Raw genomic sequence first — 21,503 nt, forward strand, 5'->3', positions numbered from 1 at the left:
AATTGATTTCTTTGAAAGGAATTGAATAGGTAATAAAAGAAATCAAAACAAACTTATTAGTTCTGTCACGGTGTGGTATGTTTCAAATGGTCTATAATTATTTATCACCTTTTGTTTTCTTTTAGCTCGAATATATTGCCTATTTGTTTTCGCTATTCTATTCTTTGTTTTCGTATGTTTGTTTTTATTTTTATTTTTATTTTTATTTTTATTTTTATTTTTAATTTTGTATTGGTTTTATATCTTACATAATGTTTTACATTAAATAATCCGCACCTTACGTAATCAACTCTATACTCTTTCTATTTTGTCTCAAACTCAACCATTCATCTAAACCTTCGTCATTGTCGCGTTCATTTAAAATACCGGCAGTTTCCAAGTCATAACTGTTAATTGCTTCAAAGTCGTCTAGTTCATCCACAAGAGCTCTGAACTTGTCATTTATAGTAGTCGAGAGAATAAATCTGTCTATAAACCCCGCCATCACTTCATCCTTTGCATTATCCTGCCGAAGGATAACCAAATGATTTAGATGCAATTTCTCAAACTCTTCAAGAATGAGCACTGCAGGGGACAAGTCATTTGTATATAGTTTGGACCTCTCGACTTTCAAGTCTAGAGCAATGAAATCTGTAAGTTGACGCTCATAGTGTAATTGCTTGGACAAGGCGCTTTTGGGCAAGTTTTCCACTTGGAAAGAGATTGGGCGGTGTAAATCCTCGTGTTCTTGTTGATCCAAATTGAATAATTGCTGTAAAAGTTCACGCTTATTCACATAGCCAAGGTAAACGGGGTCCTCATAATCGGAAATAAGGGGATACCCTTCGTGAGAGTCTTCACTAACAAATGTAGTCAAAGAAGTTCTGGTATATGGTGTTCCATTGATTCCACCAATTAAACAAAGACACTTCATTTGTGCCACTGGAATCATTAATGATTTAACTGTAACATCGGGCAACTTGGATTTAATCGTGGTTGTCAAATTGGAAAATGACACAAGTCCAGTGCCTTTTCCTTCATTGACCAATCCATGGAAATCTTTATCGCCTGGTTGGTTATAATTATTCTGAAGCCACGTATCGTATATATTCGATGGCGTCAACCAATCGTTAACGAATTTGGCAGTCATAACACCACACATGATAGGCAACACGTAAGTTACAGCCCCAGTGATTTCAAACATGAGTACCACCACCGTCATTGTGAGCTTTGTAATACCAGTCATAAATGAGGCGGCTCCAATCACTGCATATGAAGATGGTGAAACGACGCATGATTTTTCTGTGCATGTTGCAAGTGATTCCCAATGAAACTTTGATTGCAATGCTTGACTGAGTATACCAAAAAGCCTTCCAGTGCTAGCTCCTAGAACCAATGACGGCATTAGAATCCCTCCAGGCAAATCAATGCCAAATGTACATGCTGTAAGCAAGAATCCTTGAATAACAATATAAAGTAGTTTTATCAATGTCATGCCATTTGACGCCAGACACAAAAAATTTGTGGCATTTGGTTGGTCAACAGCAGTCTTTGGACACTCCTTGAATAACAATTTCAAATACGAATTCAAAGGAAGCTTGGCTATTTCCAATGGAAAATTCAAGATGGTGGTCACCGTCACGAGCAAAAGTAATTCCAAATACGCTCCGTATTTGGCATCCACTTTGCACAACCTGGCTATTTTCAGCTGTATTCTTTTTCGAAAATGTTGATTTTGAAGCTTTTGATTCAATTTGATGAACCATGATCCATAAACCCCACCAATAAATCCTAGTATGCAAAATGGCACTACTTCCATAAACAACCAGCTGAAATTGCCAAAGTTAACTTGAAACAAGTCCTGTTCCAAAAAATTACTATTTCTTCCATCAGTAAATGAATTAAAGCCTGTCATCCCAATAATGGCAACTGTAGCGGAAACAAAAGAGATCCATATAATCTTTGTAGGGTAGAAATAGCTGGGCATGCTCTCCAAAACAAACAATACACCTCCAATTGGAGAATTGAATGCCACGGATATACCCGTAGCAGTAGCAGCACTTAAAATTTCTCTTCTGATTGCTTCATTTATTCGTGGTGGTTGACGCATTGAACTCGAGGAACTTCTTGCATTGAACCTCACCACAACTTCGTGTACGATGTTGAAGATACAGCAAGCAACATGCACCAAGGGGCCTTCTTTGCCCAACCATAGGCCTGAGCTCACAACAAGAATCAACCCAGTAATTTTATAGAGCAAAGTTTTGATCCCAAGATACTTTTCTAAATTCATATTGAATCCAGAAATAATCAATTTAATCTCTGGGATTCCTGATTGTCTTATCAAATGTTCTCTATTGATGGTTAAAAAAGCAGCACCGGCGACAAAAGCCATAGCAAGTAACAAGTAAACTGGAAAATTTACCAAAACATTACCCCATACTGCAGTCGTACCAAATAATAGTCTCAGCCAGCTATACCAATCCTCTGTGGGACACGTCAGGTACGGGTTGAAAATACTCCACTCTGAACCATTCTCTTCATCTGTTCCTTTCGTTTGTTTATTAGGTAAGCATAGCCCCTTCTTCAAGTCGTTTAGCGATACGGAAATCAAGTCAATTGCTGAAGCAACATAGCCCAAAATTACGGCCGAAAGAAGCACAGTAAGCCATTTTTTGGAAACATTGACGTACTTGGAAAATCCGTATTGCAAGGTACTGTTGTTGTGATTACTATTATTGTCATTATTATTATCATTATAATTATTATTAATATTTATATTTCGATTACTACCACCATGCAAAAAGTTCATACGAGGTATCAATAGCTTTTCTAGACTCCAATCAATGAATGTGTTTTGTTCATATATTTTGGGGATTACTGGTGGGACATTGGCATCTTGGTATGAGTTGAAAGTCGAGCTCGTGGTGGCACTAGTGGAAGAAGACGAAGATGATGGTCGGTACGATAGCGTCGGTATGTCATCCTCCACAATGTACAGTACGGACGAACCACTTTTTTGTTGAATCGTATTCATATGGAAAGGATGGGGTTATCTTTCTTAGGGGTAAGGGACCATGGTTGTGGACATTAGTATAATATGCCATTTATCATAAATTAAGAGACACGCAATTGCGAGCCACTATAAAAGAACAAAAATTAAAAAAAAAATTAAAAAATTAAAAACTTAAAAAAAAAAAATATATATATATATAAATAAATAAAAAGATATGTGAAGCCAATGAATATACAATGTGTAAGAAAGATTGAGAAATCTTTAATTTATTCAGTCATCAACTTCAAGGAACAAGTAGGATGTAAACCCTTTTTGTCATGTTCCTTCATAAGAAAGTAATAGTTGTTTAAATTTACATCTGCTATTTATTTTTTACTAATCTTCACGTATGTATATATATATGTATTAACTATTCTGTCTTTTATTTGTATTTTTTGTCGTTTATAATATGTTATCTTTTGCAGGTGACTGTTAAAGCTTCTTATCTGCTATTAACCAATTGGAGGATCATACAACTGATATTGAAACAAGTTAAATCACAATTTCCACCTTGTTTCTCCAAGCATAGAAGAAAGAAGAAGAAGAGAAGGAGAAAGAGAATGAAGAAACTGAAAAAATTCATTACCTGATAATACTACTCTCTATACAAGAGTAATGTACAATGGTTTGAAGAACATTAAACATTGTAATGTGAGATTGTAAGAAACGGCTAAGATTTTGTGTCACGTTTTATTACAACAATACAAAACAACTGGAGGGAGGGGCGAAGTGAAAGGAAGGAAAAAAAAAAAAGAAGAAGAAGAAGAAGAATGCAAATTGTATATTATCAAAGCCAAGTTCCTCTTTAATCTTTACCAATACAACTAATCTAGCGATTATATAAAGTTGACCATTTTACATCAGCACATTCACAAACACATTTGCAAACACATATACAAAAAACATCACTTACTTTTTGAACCTTTTTTTTTTTTTCCTTTTTTTACCCAGAAAACAAACAAGAAAATGACTTTGGTTAAGAAAAGTATTAGGGATGACTTAAAGCAGGTGTTTAGTCAAATGTCACTTTTTGATAAACTTCTACCTCTCCTTATTATTCTTGCCATGATTATTGGAATCCTCTTATCCGTCTATGTTCCAAAGGCTAAGGATGCGTTTAGCGCAAAAGGTTCACAAAATAAGCTAACCGATGTTTCTATCCCTTTGCTTATAGGGTTGATCGTGATGATGATTCCACCACTTTGTCAAATTCAGTATGAGAAATTACTCAGGACTAGTAATTACAGGACGTTGGCATCGCACAGGTATATCAATGACATTGTTATATCATTAGTGATAAACTGGATTGTGGGTCCTTTGGTCATGTTTGGGCTTGCGTGGGCTGTGTTATTCAATGAGCCCGAGTACCGTACTGGTGTGATTATGATTGGTATGGCTCGATGTATTGCTATGGTTGTGTTGTGGAATCAACTTGCTTTGGGGTCCAATGAATTATGTGCTCTTTTGGTGATTATCAATAGTGTATTGCAGATTGTGTTGTATGCTCCTTATCAGGTGTTTTTCTGTTATGTAATCACGGGAGAGAAACTTGATACTAATGGGAATGTAGTATCTATGTCGAAATTGTTTTTGTTGGTGTTGAAAAACATTGGGGTGTTTTTGGGTATCCCGTTGGCAGCGGCAATAATGATACGAATGATTGGTTTGTGGGCATTGGGAAAGGAGAGATATAGCAAAAAATTTATGCCGTGGATTAGTCCCTGGGCATTGATTGGATTGATCTATACCATCATTGTTATCTTTATCTCCAAAGGTGACTCGTTTGTCCACGAAATCCACGTAAGTCTCAAGTGCATTATCCCACTATGCATATACTTTATTATAATGTGGTTTGGAACATTTTATGCGTTGAGATATTTCACTTCTTATACTGGATTGCATCGCTATTTAAAACTTAAGCAACGCGCAAGTGGAGATGAACTAGGAAGTGAACAAGGAAATGAACAAGGAAATGAACATGGAAACGAAGAAGATTATTCAGACAATGATGCTGAATCTACGCGTCTCTTGTGTGGATGCGAAGAGAAACTTACTGCAGAGCAGGTATCTACTCATAAAATCAAAAGAAGGTTGCATTGCAATGCCAATTATTCGAGAACTATAACGCATGCGTTTACTTCGGGCTCTAACAACTTTGAGTTGAGTTTGGCTATGGCGATTGCAATATATGGAGAAGGCAGCCAGCAGGCTATTGCTGCAGTGTTTGGACCATTGATCGAGGTACCTGTGCTATTGTTGTTGACGTTTGTTGCTAGGTATTTTCGTGTGGCATATATTTGGGAAGATGTTGACAATAAAAGGGAGAAAGAGGAGGCGAGAGATGTAGTAGAGACTGAATGTCAATAGGGATTAAGCTTAATAAAATGCTGGTTGTTTTTTTGTTGTTTTTACTATGATTGCAAATTTGTCAATCTCCTGTGTTCAAGTGATGGAAATTATTTTAATATATCACTATTTATTTCTGTTTTTTTCTGTTTATTACTGTACATTAATTGTAACCAACTGACTAAGAACATGCGCTGTATGGTTGTTAATTACTGTATATTTTCGATCGATGAACAACCAACCATTGTAATAGTTGATCTTCCTTTCCATTCTTTGTATTTTCTTGTTGCGTTCTTTTTTTTTTTTTTGTTTGGCCTTTCAGCTTTTTTCTATTTTTTTTTTGGTTTTTTAATACAAGAAGAAATATTAGTTCTGATTTAAAGAGAATCAGATTCAATGAAAATTGATTCTTATTAGCTCAGTGGCTGTTGGGACAATAGCCAATGTGGGTTTGGTTGCATTTTGTGAATAAGTTTGTTTTTTTTTTTTGTTTTTTTGATGGAAATGAGTGCAAAATTCACCAGTTCTTTGAAAAGAAAAGAGAAAAAAATAGAAAAGAAAATACACATTAAAAAGCACGTTGTGGTTAGGAGCACAATTTATACCAAATGTATCTCTACTTGTGAGGAAATGATTAATGAAATGAATCTATCTGATTTATGGTCACATTGATATCATCACATTTCTTACCTTGGGTAATAACTCGTCAATTAGAATAGTACTTTGATACTCAACAACGCTTTATCTATTCATATCATATATATATATATATGACAAGAGAAGCACATGATTTTTAAAGTCACGTGATATATCAGTATTGATAGATTTGTTTTGCCTTTGCATATATCCGTTACTTTTTTACCCTTTTTGTTTTCATCCTAAAGAAAAAAAAAAAGAAAAAACAAAAGAAAAAAAAGGTAACAAACCATAATCCATGAAGCCAGATTGACAATAAATATGATGGACAATAACAATATTGTATAATAATGATACATTTTGACTTGCTCACTTCAACATAGATGTATTCGAATGTATGTAATCAAATTTGTTGGTAAAAAAGCAGCAATGATTATGCTAATACAAGTAAAATTTAATGTTATTCCTAGTAAAAGTCAATAGCTTCTGGTTTCCACACACACATATACACATATACATAAGTATATGTGTATATCATATGTGTCAAGGAAAATGTACGAAGACTGTAGAGTCAGATGTCATATGGTTTTATGGTGGTGGTAATTGGAAGAAAACAGAGGTGGGTGTGGTTTAGGGGTTGGGGCAAGAGATTAAGGAGTGGAAAGCAAGAGTGTGAATGGGGTCACCTTAGAACAATAGAGCTAGAGGAAATAATAATGACAAAGCAAAATCTCCCTCGAAAGTTTTCATCCTTTATTTTTGTTCTCACTTTGTTTCCTACTTCTGCTACACCTGTCTTTATGCCTGATTCTTGTTTCTAGATTCTTATTTGTTATTTGTTATTTGTTATTTGTTATTTGTTATTTGTTATTTGTTATTTGTTATTTGCTGATTCGGCATATAGTGGCATGAGGTACTCTTGCAAGATTCGGTGCAGATCTTACATTTACCTTACCCTTTCTCTTTCTGTCTTTCTGTCTTTCTGTCTTTCTGTCTTTCTGTCTTTCTGTCTTTCTGTCTTTCTGTCTTTCTGTCTTTCTTTCTTTCTTTCTTTCTTTCTTTTTTTTTTCTTTTTTGATTCTTTCATGGATCTCCAGATTTTCAGATCTGCTACTTATCAAACTAATCAGTATCTACATTTATAAAATATCGTACTTTTATAATATGGAAACATTTTGTTTCTTCTTGTATTTTTGTTTTTTTGGTGAAGACCCCAAGTAAAATACAATAGGGAAAAGAAATAAAAAAGATAAGACTAGAAGAAAAGGAGAAATAGGATAAGCCTGAGAATAAGTGTGTTTTGGTTTATCAGACTGTGGAATTCTAGATAGTGGGCCCACCCAAAGATTGAGAAGCAGTTTTTGGGCGGAAGGGAGGGAAGAGGAAGAAGAAGAAGAAGAAGAAGAAGAAAAACAAGAGGACGTGGAGGAGGAGGAGGAGGAGTAGGGTGAAGGTATCACCTTTATGCTGAACTTCCTATGCGTCTCTCTTTATCTCATAGGGTCGTACAAGATATTTGCGTGTCAAATGGACCAAAAGTGGAAAATAATTTATATCAAATAAATCAAAATTATTATTATTATTATTATTATTATTATTATTATTATTATTATTATTATTATTATTATTATATATATATATATATATACATAATATCCAATGTATCGTTATGAAAGGGCGAGTGGGGCAGAGAAGTTAAGCATTTGTACTAGTGTCAGATGACGATGAAGCGATATAGAACATAGAAGAAGAAGGGGATGTGGTTGTAGTAATAATAATTTAAGAAGAATTAGAAACCAAAACAAATGCACTTGCACTTGCACTTGCACTTGCACTTGCAGTGATAATTGTTTCAATAAAGTCGTGATGACCCATTCAAGAGATGTAAATGAAATGAAAAAAAAAAAAACCTGTTTTCAAACTTCTCTTTACCAACTCTTTTTCGTACCCTCCAAAGGTTTCCCATGGTTTCAGTTAATCAGTCGAAACAACAATTGCTTTGCTCAAGAGGAGATTTTCCAAAAAGTGTGAATCTGCAATTTGTAAATAAATTGAAATAATAATAAAAAAATAATGGCAAAATGAATATATATATATGTATATATATATATGTATATATGTATATGTATATGTATATACATATAAACAAAAAAATTAACACAGCGACACAAACACAGTTTGACCTTGGGATTGTACTAAATATCAGTAGGGTTTACATAATCTTAGTCCCCTAATAACTAATTAACCAGGGTAATGAGGAGAGCATCCTCTACAATACAGTGGAGGTTATTTACCAGGACTTCTGCTACTTCTCAAAGTGTTTGTAGTATCGCCTCAGCTACACACATTGTTTATATAACGATACTGTATCATTATCCTTAGTTTCTGTCTCTGTCTTTGTCTTTGTCTTTGTCTTTGTCTTTGTTTCTGTTTCTGTTTCTCGCTAAATATTATTTTTAGTGCTCTAATTTATTTATTATTTTATTATTATTATTTTTTTTATATTTTAAATATGTTCAGTACTATGAGAGACAGAAACAGAAACACAGACAGAGACAAAGTGCGAGAGGAGGGTCTAAGATAAATTCCAAATGGTTTAAATTTTACAACTAAAAAGGCACACCACCATTACCACCACCACCACCACCATCATCAACATCAACAACAACAACAACAACATCATCATCATATAATATCACATATCATCATACTACCAGCAGCTGTATTGTTACCAATAACAACAACTGCATCAACAAGAACATCTGTACCAGCAACCACTCGGACAGTATTACCCTACCAAAAGCTCAAATTGATTTTTTCAATAATAAACAAAATTAACATCTGACACTTGCTAAATCCCTCGACTGCTTCCCCTTATTCACACTTTGACTCTACTTACTTATTCTTTTTCTTTTTATATTCTGTTGGTAATCAATCAAGAGGTTTTCACAACATGTCAGCGCATGCACTGTTGGAATCACCAACACGATCATCCTCTTCAGCCACATCTCCGAAATCGACAACTAGAAACATAAGCATATCTGACTCCAACGCATCAAACCCAAAACAATTGATAAATGCATATATATACGATTTTCTTGTCAAACAGAAACTATCCCAGACAGCAAAGAGCTTTATCAATGAAGCAGAGGTATCCACATTGAACGAACAACAACAACAGCAAATTCCAAAAGAAAAAAACACACTCTCTCCATCGCAATTAAAGTTTTTCAAGGATCATGGATTGCCGCACTTGTCATTAGCAATGGACTGTCCCCAAAGCTTTCTCTATGAATGGTGGCATATGTTTTGGCAAATGTTCCAAGCTAAAAATAACGCAGCAGCATCAAGAGCAGGAATCAACAATAGCAATGCTAATGGGTTTAAAGCAGGCGAAGAAAATAATTTTAACAACCAAGCACTTGCATCTAGATACTTTCAACTACAATTTATGAAACAAAGACAACATTTTCAGCAGCAGCAACAACAACAACAACAACAACAGTATATTCAAAACCGTCAAGTTTCAGGTCAGCCTTTTGCTCAACCACCAGCCCAAAAGCCTTTACAAAGACCAATGCAACCATCACAACAACAACTTCATAACCAGCAGCGTATAAATCCTCAGCAAGTACAACAAGGTCCTCAACCTCCTGCTCCTCCTCCTCCTCCTCCTCAACAACAACAACAACAACCTCAACCTCAACCTCAACCTCAACCTCAAACCCAGTTGAATACTCTGTCACAGGCACAAATGCAACAAGCCCAGTTGCAGGCCCAACTACAAGCACAGGCCCAAGCTCAAGCTCGAGCCAGAGCGCAGATGCAGTTTCAGCAACCACAAACACAACATCAATCTCAACCGCAACCACAGAACCCACAACAACAACAACAGCAACAGCTCTCCAACCACGCATTGCACCCAAGACAACAATCGATCCCCAACCAAATGTCACCACCACCACAACATATGCAGCAGCCACAACAGCCACTTGGCGTAAATAATAGTTTCCCGCTTACTCCCGCAATGCCCCAAAGTGGCCAGCAAATTATGATGAGTCAACAACAACAACAGCAACAGCGTCAACCACATTTCGGTGTCAACCCTCCCAGTTCCAATCTTCCAATGGAGTCACAACAACAACAGCAAATGATGATGATGATGATGATGCGACAACAGCAGCAACAAGCAGCAGCAGCAGCAGCAGCCGCAAATGCTGGTGCACCTGGTGCACCTGGTGCTGTGGGAGGACAAAGGCCTAATAGTATGAACATCGACCCTCAGCAGCAGCAGCAGCAGCAGCGGCATGCAATGATGAGTTCCGCAGCTGCAAATTCTAATATCCCATTAGAACAACAAATGTTTCTTCAACAACAGCAGCAGTTGCAAGCACAACAGCATCATCAGCAAAACCCACAGCAGGTTTCCAAGGCTACTCTACAGGAACAGGCTCAAAATCAAATGAATAACTTGCGCCATCAAGCTACAGCACACCAACAACTATTTCCAAGTCAAAATATGTCCAGTCCTGGTCCTGGTCCTGGTTCTGGAAATGCCAATGCCAATGTCAATGGAAAACAAGTACCCGGTCAAAAAGTTGCTCCTCCAAATCGAATGAACTCTCAAGCTGGCCTAAAGAGAGGGAACACTAACGTAAATTCAAACTCCAATCTGAACGGAAACGGAAATGGGAATGGAAACGAAAACAAAATCACACCGGTTGCTAATGCGCGTTCTTCTATAGCCAATGGAGAAAATAGCAATGGATCAGTAAATATGAACCCATCTGCTAATGGAGGACGTAATATGAATGCATTGCAAGACTATCAAAATCAACTCATGCTTCTCGAAAAGCAAAATAAAAAAAGGTTGGAAATTGCAAGAAGTTCGGGTGGCTCAGAAACTAGTCTACTTTCTGCTGGAATGGCCAATTCACAATTATCTTCAGATCAACCACCACCACCACCACAACAACAACAACAACAACAACAATCACAACAGCAACAACAATCACAACAGCAACAACAATCACAACAGCAACAACAATCACAGCCACAACCACAACAGCAGCAGCAGCAGTCGCGTTCTCAACAGCCTACTCCTTTCATGTTCCACGCGCCAGCACCAGCAACGAATCAGTATAGCCAAAAACCATCACCCACGACTTCTCTTAATTCACCTATGAATAACACTAAAAGCCCTGCAATTGGCAACAAGAAAGCTAGTAAGGGGACTACAGGAAGAAAAAATCGTAAGCAGAGCATAGCTCAGGAAAACTCTCACTTACAAGGTACTGCCCCTAATTCCCAACCGTCGAATGAACCATTATCTCAAAAGCAAGCACAATCTCAACACCAGCAGCTGATGAAGCGACCAAACAGTACTCCCAACATTGGCAAGAAGGATTTTGCGCCGCTAACACCATCAAGCGAGCCTGCATCAACCCTTGACCCCAAAAAGAAGAGGAAAATGAACCCGGTGTCCGAGTCACCAAGGAAGCAAAACGCGCCAACTCCATCTTCTGCTTCGTCAACGGGTAGTTTGCCTGCAAAGCAAAACCCCATGCATGAAAAGAAGCAGCTGAAGCAACAATCTCAACAATTTCAACATTCAAATAGTCAACATCAACATCAGCCACCCATGATTAAAGAAGAGTCTAAAGAGTCCAATCTCCATGAGGATGGATTCAACAACAACTCCATGAACCCACCTGCCGCGCCAACACAGTCGACATTCAATAATAATGAGCTTCCGCAAGGTAATTCTGCAGCAGATGATTTGTTTAGTGTTGATATTTTACCATCAGACAGAAACAATAACCACCATAACCACCAAGATCGTCAGAACAACGAAAACAATCAGCACCTGCAACACAACTCAAGCAATGACAGTCTTTCCAATGCAGCAGGTGAATTTTTAGGAGGCGATGCCACAGCATCAGGAGGGGATGGAATAGCGGGGGCAGCAAATTTATCAGTTGACTCAACGAGCTTTGCCGCCATTCCAGGATTCAACATGAAGATGGGCAACATGAACACAAATATGTCTAATACGTTTGGAGGAATGAACTTAGGCGCAAGTGGTAATGGCTTTGAAGATTTGGATTTCGATCTCAACCAATTTTGGGGTGCCCCACAAGAACACGATAATGAGAATAATGACACGATGAATGGGTTAAGTGGGTTCAATTGGAATGGGGATTCAGCCATCAAAAATGGAGAGTAATAAAATGCATTATTGTTGTGAGTGACGACGTATGGGAAGAAAGAGGGTAGTTGAGTAGAGGTAAAGGCTAAGAGCCGATTCACATAATGGAAAAGATAATAACAACAAGAATGTCAAAGCCATCTGAAATGCTGCATGATAAAGTGCAATAAAAACTGGAGGGAGAGGAGAAGAAAAGCTCAAAGGTTTGGAGATGGGTTATACATTTATTTGATTTTGTTTTCTATTGTTCCTTGTTCCATGTTGCATGGTTTATTTTTAATTTTTTTTTTTTTCAGCTTTTTGCTTTTTTGCTTTTCGCTTTACACTTTCCACAGGTTTTGCATCCATATACAAGAACCGCTATATATTCTTTTTTATTATTTTTCGGATACTGTAATTTCTTTACTTTTGATTCATTTAGATGTATTAATACATAGACTATTGATTTACTTTTCCTTTTTTTTTGGTTTTCCATGAATATTAGCCAGAACTGTATTGTACATTTACACACCGAGTATCGCAAACAATCTGTTGATGAAGAAAAAAAGTTTCTGGTAGCGAATTTTTCAGAAAAAGTATGAAATAACAAGTAAATTCAAAACGAAAGAGGAGGAGGAGGAGGAATAGGAGAGAACAAAAAAAATTAGTAAGTAGATAAAATTCCAATTAGTGTTTCTCACAGTTTCTTTTGCATTTTTTTTTTTTGGTTTTGGCAGCCACGTACAAATCTTTCTCCACACACCCAATGATTAATCGAAATGCAGTATATTCCACAAATTGTTTATTTCGTCAATTTTTTTACTGCATACATTGCAAAAGATGTATAGGCAATAGGGGTAAGTCAACAAAGAGTGCCGTGGAATCAACCACTGTACACTTGGCGATCGACAAAGATGCACCAGAAATCAAAAGAAGTAGAACAACTTCTACTAATGTAGATGGTGAGAATGCAAACACCAATAATGGAAATGGAAATAGAAATCGAAAAGGGAACGAAAAAGAAAAAGCAAAAGAAGAAGAAAATGGGAATAAAAATCGAAGTGGAATTAGAAGTGGAAATGGAAATGAAATAACAGATGTCAATTCGGTCATTGTTGAGCGTATGAAACGGATCATCGAGGAAAAGATTACTACTCAACTGACATCTATTTCGTCGCTTCGTAACTCAAATGATCCACATATCAGATCCATGCTCACTGAATCCGATTTTGGAGATCCCAATCGTGAGTCACGAATCAAAGCAAGTATGTATATCAAATCGGAGCCTTTACTTTCTAGAAACAAGCATGCTAAAGACATCTACCAAAGTAAGCCTTGGACCGGAGAAGAATCCTCCCACGATGCTAACTTGCGAATGATTCTTGACTCTACTCCAAAACAGAAGCCAATTCTTAACGATCCCGTTGCATCCTTACGGCACAAAAAACGCATTACTCCTCAAGCGCGGTTGTCAAATGCTAGAGATGTTAGTTTGGATTACAAATTGAACAAGAAACTTGACTCAGACCTGGAAGAGAGTAGGTTTCGTGAAATGTACAAAGAGCGATTACTAGGACCCTCGATGTTGCTCAATTCATCTGCTTCATCTGCTATCGATTATGTCGGAGCCGTTGCTAGCAATAAAATAAATGCTTCTATCAATCAACAGACAGGTAAATTTGATGATGAACCCCGGATGCAAGATGTAAGAGGCAAGCCGTTGAGTAGTGAACATTTAAAGAATTGTACGGACCTGAATTATTTTATGAATCAGATATTGAACAAACAAGAAGTCTTGCCGCCTTGGATTGAAGCACAACAAAACCTAGACAAATCAGTGAGCTCCTTTAGAGCAAACTTGGATCAACTATGGTTTAAATGGATAGTCAATGATTCCATAATGAGCAATGTGGTAAACAAACTGAACACAAGTCTAGACGAAATCTTGAATGTTTATGAAAAAGACATCAAAAAAATCACCTTTGCAGATAACAAGCTACCCGATGTTGACTTGAAATATATTAAAAAAAAAGTAGAGAGTTTAAATAACGAGGTTAGACATTATAATTTGCAATGTCCTAGTCTCAGCGGACATAAATTAAAACTTGACGCTGAAAAGGAGATCAAGGCATCTTATTGGAGGACATTGGAACAATTTCCAACATCAATCGAGCAGTGGTTAGAGGTAAATAAAGGAAGAAATAAAAAAAGGTCCGACTCAGTTAAGAACGACGGATGGATCTCTACGTCCAAAAACATGCTTGGTTTATTTAGAGAAAGTGCACCAGATATTCACGAAAACAAAGAAATAGACACGAATTTGCATATTTGGCAAGCTATTAAGGACATTTTCAAGCCTGATACAAAGAAAAAGAGCTAATGCTGTATGTTTTCACATTAAGAATCTATCCAAATCTAAATATACATTTCATGTCGATTTTGTGTCGATTTTATATCTATTTTATATCTATTTTATATCTATTTTATATCTATTTTATATCTATTTTATATCTATTTTATATCTATTTTATATCTATTTTCTTTTCCTTTTTTTATATACTTTTCCTTGTTTATTTATTTTTATGTTCATTTTTATGTTCATTTTCATTGTTATTTTTACTTTAATTTTACTTTCTCTTGATCTTTTTAGTACTATTTCAATACGAGACTTACAATATACGCCAATATTGTAATCACCAACGCAAGCAGCAATGAAAGTTTATATATAGACACAATTTTTCTCTTTTTCTTTGTGGAGGAAATTTTTAAAATCTCCATAAAAGCTGCGCTAGTTTTGGCTCTAGAGAACTTCTCTTGTGCGCGCTTGTACCCATTCTCGCCCAATTTTCTTTTTGTAGGCTCATCAATCTCATTAAAGAAACGCAACATAATTTTGGCCCATTTGACATAGTCGCCTTCTTCGGTAAACCCTGTTGCAGCATTAATATTGTCACCGGTATAATTTACGACCGTTTCCAAAGGGCCACCAAAATTCCGCGCCAATACTGGTGTCTTAAATTGCATACTCTCCACCGGAACAATTCCAAAATGTTCTCTGCCTGGCGTGTACAATAACATCTCGGCATTCTTCAAAAGCGCATTCTTGAGAGAGGTCTTGATGCTGGGAAGAAACAAGACATCTGTCGAAGGGGGCATGATAATGAGCTTGCCTCGTACCGTAAAGTTTGTCAATTTCAATTCATCACAAATCTGCGTCAACTCTTTCAAATACTCAACATTCTCCACGACGCGTGCATCGTATCCCCCAGCAATAACTAGTCTCAGCTTTGTTTTCCCGGAAAACACTTTTCGCAGCCTAGCATATGCTCGGATGGCAAGCTCTATTTCTTTACTCCGTTCAAATCTATTAATGGATAAGAAGTATTTGGAATCTTTAAAGAAATTACACACCTCTTCGTCTGAAGGCGTGATTTCCATAGTACTTGCATCAGCATTGATACACGGATAAATCACGCCCGGCTCTGTTTTTAAATTCTTGAAAGTTTCGTGAAACACACCCTTGGTGAAATTAGAATTCACTACAATCTCATCGCTGCAGCCAGTAGACCATTCCTCAATAAAATCAAATGGGACACGGTATAAACTTTTTAAAAAACTGCTGCGTTTGGTCAATAATTGATCTGGGAAATGGCAATAAAATAGTGTTCGCGAAGACTGTTTGCTGAATATGTTGATGAATGGGACACAGAACGATAATTGGTCGATCACAAAGTAGTCGTATTTTTTTACCTCACCGGTCAAAATTAGGACCAAGACAAGATACAATTGCCGCAAAATGGCAAACAATATATGAAGACGCTTCATTATTTGAGTCGGTAAAAAATCTCCGTAAACTTTGACACTTAATTTTCCAGAGCTTATTTCGTCAAAGCAATGTGTAAGATCGCAATGTGAAGTATAAATGGTGATGTCGTTGCCTAGTTCTTGTAAACCCATTGCCGCATCAACAACAAGCCGTTCGGCACCACCTATCCCCAAGTCTGGGTGAATGAATGCTATTTTTGCCAGATGTTTTGTCATTGCTTGATACTAAAAGCTGAAGCAAATGACGTTGTTTGATTTCTCTTTTTTGAGTGAGAGAAATAAAGAAAATAAATAAGGAAAAGGAAAAAAGAAAAACAAAAAGCGATTGATCTATTCAAATTCTTGCAATTCTATATTTTGGATTGTATGAGCTATGCAGTTGTTTGGTAAAAAGATGGTTGTATGTATTGCAAATGTGTTTCAATCGTTTTGCACTATTTTGATTTTTTTCTTTCTTATATTATTATTATTTATTTTTTTATTTATTTTGTTTCTTTGAAAAGTGAGCGGAGGGGAGGTGTCACATTGCGACACTAACTTGTCGCAATATGCCCATATTTCCACAAAGTGGAAATTCGTGCCAAACCCAAAAATGAGAAGATTTGGCGAAGACAATAGAATTAAATGTAGAAATGAGAATATAAATAGAGGAGAGAAGTCGCATCTCGAACTACTCTCAATTTATATAGAATTATCGATAAATACTAGTTTTATTGGTCACCATAAGTTAGACGCAATCTGCCGTGTATTCGAAGAGAATGGCCACTCTGCCGAATGCCTACACTTAACAGATTGTGTCAGATAATTTACACCTTACACTTAAAGCATTTGTTATACTCAGTATACAATCAAGGAAGAATTCACTCCCTTCGAATATAGTCAATTGGTAGTTAAATATAATCGTTGGCACTAGTGAGCTAGGTAACGAAATCTAGTGTACAGCAGTCGCACACTTACGAGGAGTGACGTTGCTATGTGACAAAATGGTGGTCCCTAGCAGGAACAATGACCATTCCTGCAACTTTGCAGATCAATTGACTCAGACAACCGATTGTTGCTGATTGATGTTCTGGTGCATTAAATTGTCAAACTGGAATGTGACACTGTCGCGAAAGTTGATCACTATCCAGTATAAAATACGATCGGAAGACCCTACCCGAAAGACAAAGTTAGGGGATATGCTGAAAAGAAATGCATGAATGTTGGAGATCTCACTCCCACAGGGTGGAAGTCCCTAGGAACAAAGAAGGCCTAGCTGAAATAGCTGACGAGGAGAGCACACTCCCCTTGGGTGAAAGTCCCGTAAATTAAAAGACATTTAGCTGAGATAGCTGACGAGGAGAGCACACTCCCCTTGGGTGAAAGTCCCGTAAATTAAAAGACATTTAGCTGAAATAGCTGACGAGGAGAGCACACTCCCCTTGGGTGAAAGTCCCGTAAATTAAAAGACCTTTAGCTGAAATAGCTGACGAGGAGAGCACACTCCCCTTGGGTGAAAGTCCCGTAAATTAAAAGACCTTTAGCTGAAATAGCTGACGAGGAGAGCACACTCCCCTTGGGTGAAAGTCCCGTAGATTAAAAGACATTTAGCTGAAATAGCTGACGAGGAGAGCACACTCCCCTTGGGTGAAAGTCCCGTAAATTAAAAGACATTTAGCTGAAATAGCTGACGAGGAGAGCACACTCCCCTTGGGTGAAAGTCCCGTAAATTAAAAGACCTTTAGCTGAAATAGCTGACGAGGAGAGCACACTCCCCTTGGGTGAAAGTCCCGTAAATTAAAAGACCTTTAGCTGAAATAGCTGACGAGGAGAGCACACTCCCCTTGGGTGAAAGTCCCGTAAATTAAAAGACCTACTAAAATTACGGAAACCAGAGTATTGTGGGATTTCACAGCAGCAGCTCTAGCGAAATTCCTTTATGATGCTTTTATTGCTCGAGTGGGGTCATTTCAAGTGTTAAGGACTGACAACGGACCAGAGTTTATCAAGGGTGTTTCTGCGATACTTATTATAAATTCATGGAATCAAAGGAACCTTCTCAGTCCCGTACCACCCCCAAGACAATGGGATGATTGAATCATCCCATAAAGGAATTATTCGATTTATGTGCCTGTTACTCCCCAAAGCTTTGGTGGAAGTCCCCGAAATTAAAAGTATTTTATATTTGAAAGCTAGGAGAGCCTACTCCTCTTGGGTGGAAGTCCCAGAAATGAAAAGTAATTTATTTTGAAGGTTAGGAGAGCAAACTCTTCTTGGGTGGAAGTCCCAAAAATGAAAAGCGCTTATTTACGATTGAGAAGATCAAACTTCCATTGGATGGAAATCCCATAAATTAAAGAACTTACGAATGAGAAGAGAAAACTTCCATTGGGTGGAAACCCCATAAATTAAAGAAGGTTGTCACTACTCGTAGGATGCCTTAATATCTTACCTGTTTCAGAATTAAACGGCAAAATTGATCGTTGTTGACATGACACAATCGGGAAGAGATTCCGAAAGTGAAAATAATGCGAAATTGCTACAACTACTGCAAGTTGGAAAAATTTTGATTTCGCGATGAGCCATCGTGGAATTTATTCGCAATATTATTGGTCAGAAAATTTTATACTGAAAACAGGAGATGGCCTATACATATCCATGCTATTCTCGACAAAGTAATCAACCTTACATTGAAAAACACCTAAACACAATTAACAAATTAACCTATAGCAATACAACCATTAACATTGCAATGCACCTATCCAATCTTTACATATACTGAACCATATGTCAAACCCTGAAAACACTAAGTCCACAGAAAATAAAGTTCAACCTGGCAAACCATATACTCATGTCTCAACACCTGGTAGAACTGATCTAAGACAGACGCTCCACTCAAACTCCACTATCGAAGATGAAGTTACGTCCTTCATCGGTGATAATGTTAAACTGATTGTGCAAGAATTGGTAAACTCCAGTAGAGAAGATGTGACTAGAGAAACCAGTTACCATGAACTCAAACCAAGAATCTATATCAGAATTGGAAAATCGGATGAGTAGGATTGAACAATTTTTGCTGAACTTGACTACGATGTTGACCGGTATCTCAAAAGGATTTCAAACTCATAGTTCTGAACCTGAAAATAAATCAAGAATGCTGGAGCAACCCATGCAGTCGACGCCTACTATGGGATCAAATTTGTGTAACAGTCCAGCCCGTACTATACCATTGTAAAACTAAAGTCTTGACATTCAAGGAGGTTTACAACCTTCTACCATTTATGACAGAACTTCCTACACTCTGCAATCAAGGCCTGATGGTATCATGGTGAAAGGGTATGAAGAGACTTGTGAATATATTAATGAGATTCGAAGGAGGTTTATTGATGATAGTAAAGTTGAAGAAATTCCTTATATCATGTATCCGAATTCCGCAGTTGAGAAGACCTTTATGGCATACTACAATGCTTTAACCGCGAATTTGAATAGGACACCTAGCGATGAACTAGCTTTGAAACGGTATAACGTTCGGAAGTTCCCGCCTATGAAAGTGAAAGATATAGATGGATTCTATTATTGGTTAAGGAGTATGGTTTGGTATAAACACACTTATTTCATTCCGGATTACTTAATTCGTGATACGATAATTGCAACAGCCAAGGAAGTAGATGATCCAGCATTGACTGGGACCGTCCAAACGAGTTGCAAGAAAATAGACAAAGCACTATATTCTCCTATTAAGTATAACCTTCTATTCAAGGACTGGAGAAAAAGCAACAATGGTGAGAGGCCTACCGATATAATCAGGGAGGTGGATGAGATATTCAAGTCGAACATTCATCCAAAGAGTGTGATGGTAAATGTACAAGGAGAAATTGAAAATTACCTTGAGAGTAATCACGTGAATGCTTTGCCTGTCATGACATGGATCAGAATATTCAAGATGTTATTTGGGAGACTAAGTGTGGTAATGGATCAAATTATATATTATATGAGTCCAGATATCAAGGTAGTAAAAGTAAATGAAAAAGGGTTAAACTATGAAATCACATTGAATGGATTCGAAATTAGGCACCACCTATATTCCTTGAAAATGGGTAGTCTAAAACAATTGTTGGATGTGGAAGGCGAAGTACCGTATAATGATATATGGGATGCGGTTAGTACAACATATGACGATAACATGTCACGTATACACGTCGTAGGACTGACTTTGAAGATGAAGCAGACGAAAGGAGACTTGTGTCAAGTATGCATAAAAATCGGACATGAGTTAACAAAATGTTATAGAGCAAAAGAGGCAGAGAAGTGTGGTACAATACTAATGAAAAATAGAAGGGTGTTTACTCCTGACGGCACTGAATTGATGATAAGTGAAAAAGAGACAATGATGAGAAAGTATCCGGATTTATTCACGAGTGCAGAAGGACGACACCTGTATAAATAATGAGAGCCGATAGAGATAATGATGTAATATGGGTATTGAACAAATCTTCAGATGGTCGAAGTAAAGTGAATCAGTTCACAGTATCAAAGACATGATTTCATGATGATACTAAGATAATGATAGATCCTAAAAGAAGAACCCGTGAGACCATTAAAGTATGAAGGTTTGAAAACAAGGATACCCTAGTGCAGAGAAGAGGATGATTTTTCATGTCTGTTCCTATTGCAACTGAAAGCAAAGGAAACTTGATTGTACTATTAAATTTTTTTCAAAGGGAGGGTGCGATCCATGAAAAAATCATCGCTGAAACCTATTTAAAGAAATCACATGAAATTTAAACAAAAATTTCAAAGCTTATTTACAATGTTATAAAAGAGTAATCATGACGTTACTTCAAATTGAAAACAAAGGTTTGTGAATCTAATGATAAGACCAAATAAAGAACAAAAAATTTCAATGAGTTTACCAAATGAATTTACTCAATAAGCAAATACAAGTTGACCATTATATTGAATTAAGATTAACCGAAAGAAAATATTGTTAAGTCGAAAATCGTCGACATACCCCCCCTTACTCCCTCGTGGAGGGGGGAGGATTGTCACATTGCGACACTAACTTGTCGCAATATGCCCATATTTCCACAAAGTGGAAATTCGTGCCAAACCCAAAAATGAGAAGATTTGGCGAAGACAATAGAATTAAATGTAGAAATGAGAATATAAATAGAGGAGAGAAGTCGCATCTCGAACTACTCTCAATTTATATAGAATTATCGATAAATACTAGTTTTATTGGTCACCATAAGTTAGACGCAATCTGCCGTGTATTCGAAGAGAATGGCCACTCTGCCGAATGCCTACACTTAACAGATTGTGTCAGATAATTTACACCTTACACTTAAAGCATTTGTTATACTCAGTATACAATCAAGGAAGAATTCACTCCCTTCGAATATAGTCAATTGGTAGTTAAATATAATCGTTGGCACTAGTGAGCTAGGTAACGAAATCTAGTGTACAGCAGTCGCACACTTACGAGGAGTGACGTTG

The 21,503-nt window shown here is 37.0% G+C and overlaps 7 protein-coding genes across 7 annotated transcripts; 5 read left to right on the forward strand and 2 right to left on the reverse strand. All coding sequences in view use genetic code 12, as the record gives it.

Annotated features, from left to right (window-relative positions):
* Positions 1–277: 277 nt before the first annotated feature.
* GEF2 (chloride channel) lies at positions 278–3,016 on the reverse strand (the record flags this gene model as incomplete). The annotated part of the gene is made up of 1 exon (XM_001523998.2): positions 278–3,016. The coding sequence occupies one exon, from the start codon at positions 3,014–3,016 to the stop codon at positions 278–280; it is 2,739 nt and encodes a 912-aa protein (XP_001524048.2).
* A 984-nt stretch (positions 3,017–4,000) lies between these two features.
* Positions 4,001–5,401, forward strand: ARR3 (arsenicals resistance; the record flags this gene model as incomplete). Its single annotated transcript, XM_001523999.1, has 1 exon — positions 4,001–5,401. One exon carries the CDS (start codon positions 4,001–4,003, stop codon positions 5,399–5,401), a length of 1,401 nt encoding a protein of 466 aa, XP_001524049.1.
* Positions 5,402–8,969: 3,568 nt separating this feature from the next.
* Positions 8,970–12,242, forward strand: PVL30_005584 (uncharacterized protein; the record flags this gene model as incomplete). The annotated part of the gene is made up of 1 exon (XM_001524001.2): positions 8,970–12,242. One exon carries the CDS (start codon positions 8,970–8,972, stop codon positions 12,240–12,242), a length of 3,273 nt encoding a protein of 1,090 aa, XP_001524051.2.
* A 1,084-nt stretch (positions 12,243–13,326) lies between these two features.
* Positions 13,327–14,583, forward strand: PVL30_005585 (uncharacterized protein; the record flags this gene model as incomplete). The annotated part of the gene is made up of 1 exon (XM_001524002.2): positions 13,327–14,583. One exon carries the CDS (start codon positions 13,327–13,329, stop codon positions 14,581–14,583), a length of 1,257 nt encoding a protein of 418 aa, XP_001524052.2.
* A 272-nt stretch (positions 14,584–14,855) lies between these two features.
* Positions 14,856–16,244, reverse strand: ALG2 (Alpha-1,3-mannosyltransferase-like protein; the record flags this gene model as incomplete). The annotated part of the gene is made up of 1 exon (XM_001524003.2): positions 14,856–16,244. One exon carries the CDS (start codon positions 16,242–16,244, stop codon positions 14,856–14,858), a length of 1,389 nt encoding a protein of 462 aa, XP_001524053.2.
* Positions 16,245–16,401: 157 nt separating this feature from the next.
* On the forward strand, positions 16,402–18,104 carry PVL30_005587 (uncharacterized protein; the record flags this gene model as incomplete). The annotated part of the gene is made up of 2 exons (XM_061119696.1): positions 16,402–16,406; positions 17,879–18,104. The coding sequence occupies 2 exons, from the start codon at positions 16,402–16,404 to the stop codon at positions 18,102–18,104; spliced, it is 231 nt and encodes a 76-aa protein (XP_060975679.1).
* A 690-nt stretch (positions 18,105–18,794) lies between these two features.
* PVL30_005588 (uncharacterized protein) lies at positions 18,795–20,454 on the forward strand (the record flags this gene model as incomplete). Its single annotated transcript, XM_001524004.2, has 2 exons — positions 18,795–19,063; positions 19,251–20,454. The coding sequence occupies 2 exons, from the start codon at positions 18,795–18,797 to the stop codon at positions 20,452–20,454; spliced, it is 1,473 nt and encodes a 490-aa protein (XP_001524054.2).
* Between the last annotated feature and the right edge of the window lie 1,049 nt (positions 20,455–21,503).

The sequence above is a fragment of the Lodderomyces elongisporus genome, chromosome 8 (genome assembly GCF_030384665.1).
Source record: "Lodderomyces elongisporus chromosome 8, complete sequence".
Classification (NCBI taxonomy): domain Eukaryota; kingdom Fungi; phylum Ascomycota; class Pichiomycetes; order Serinales; family Debaryomycetaceae; genus Lodderomyces; species Lodderomyces elongisporus.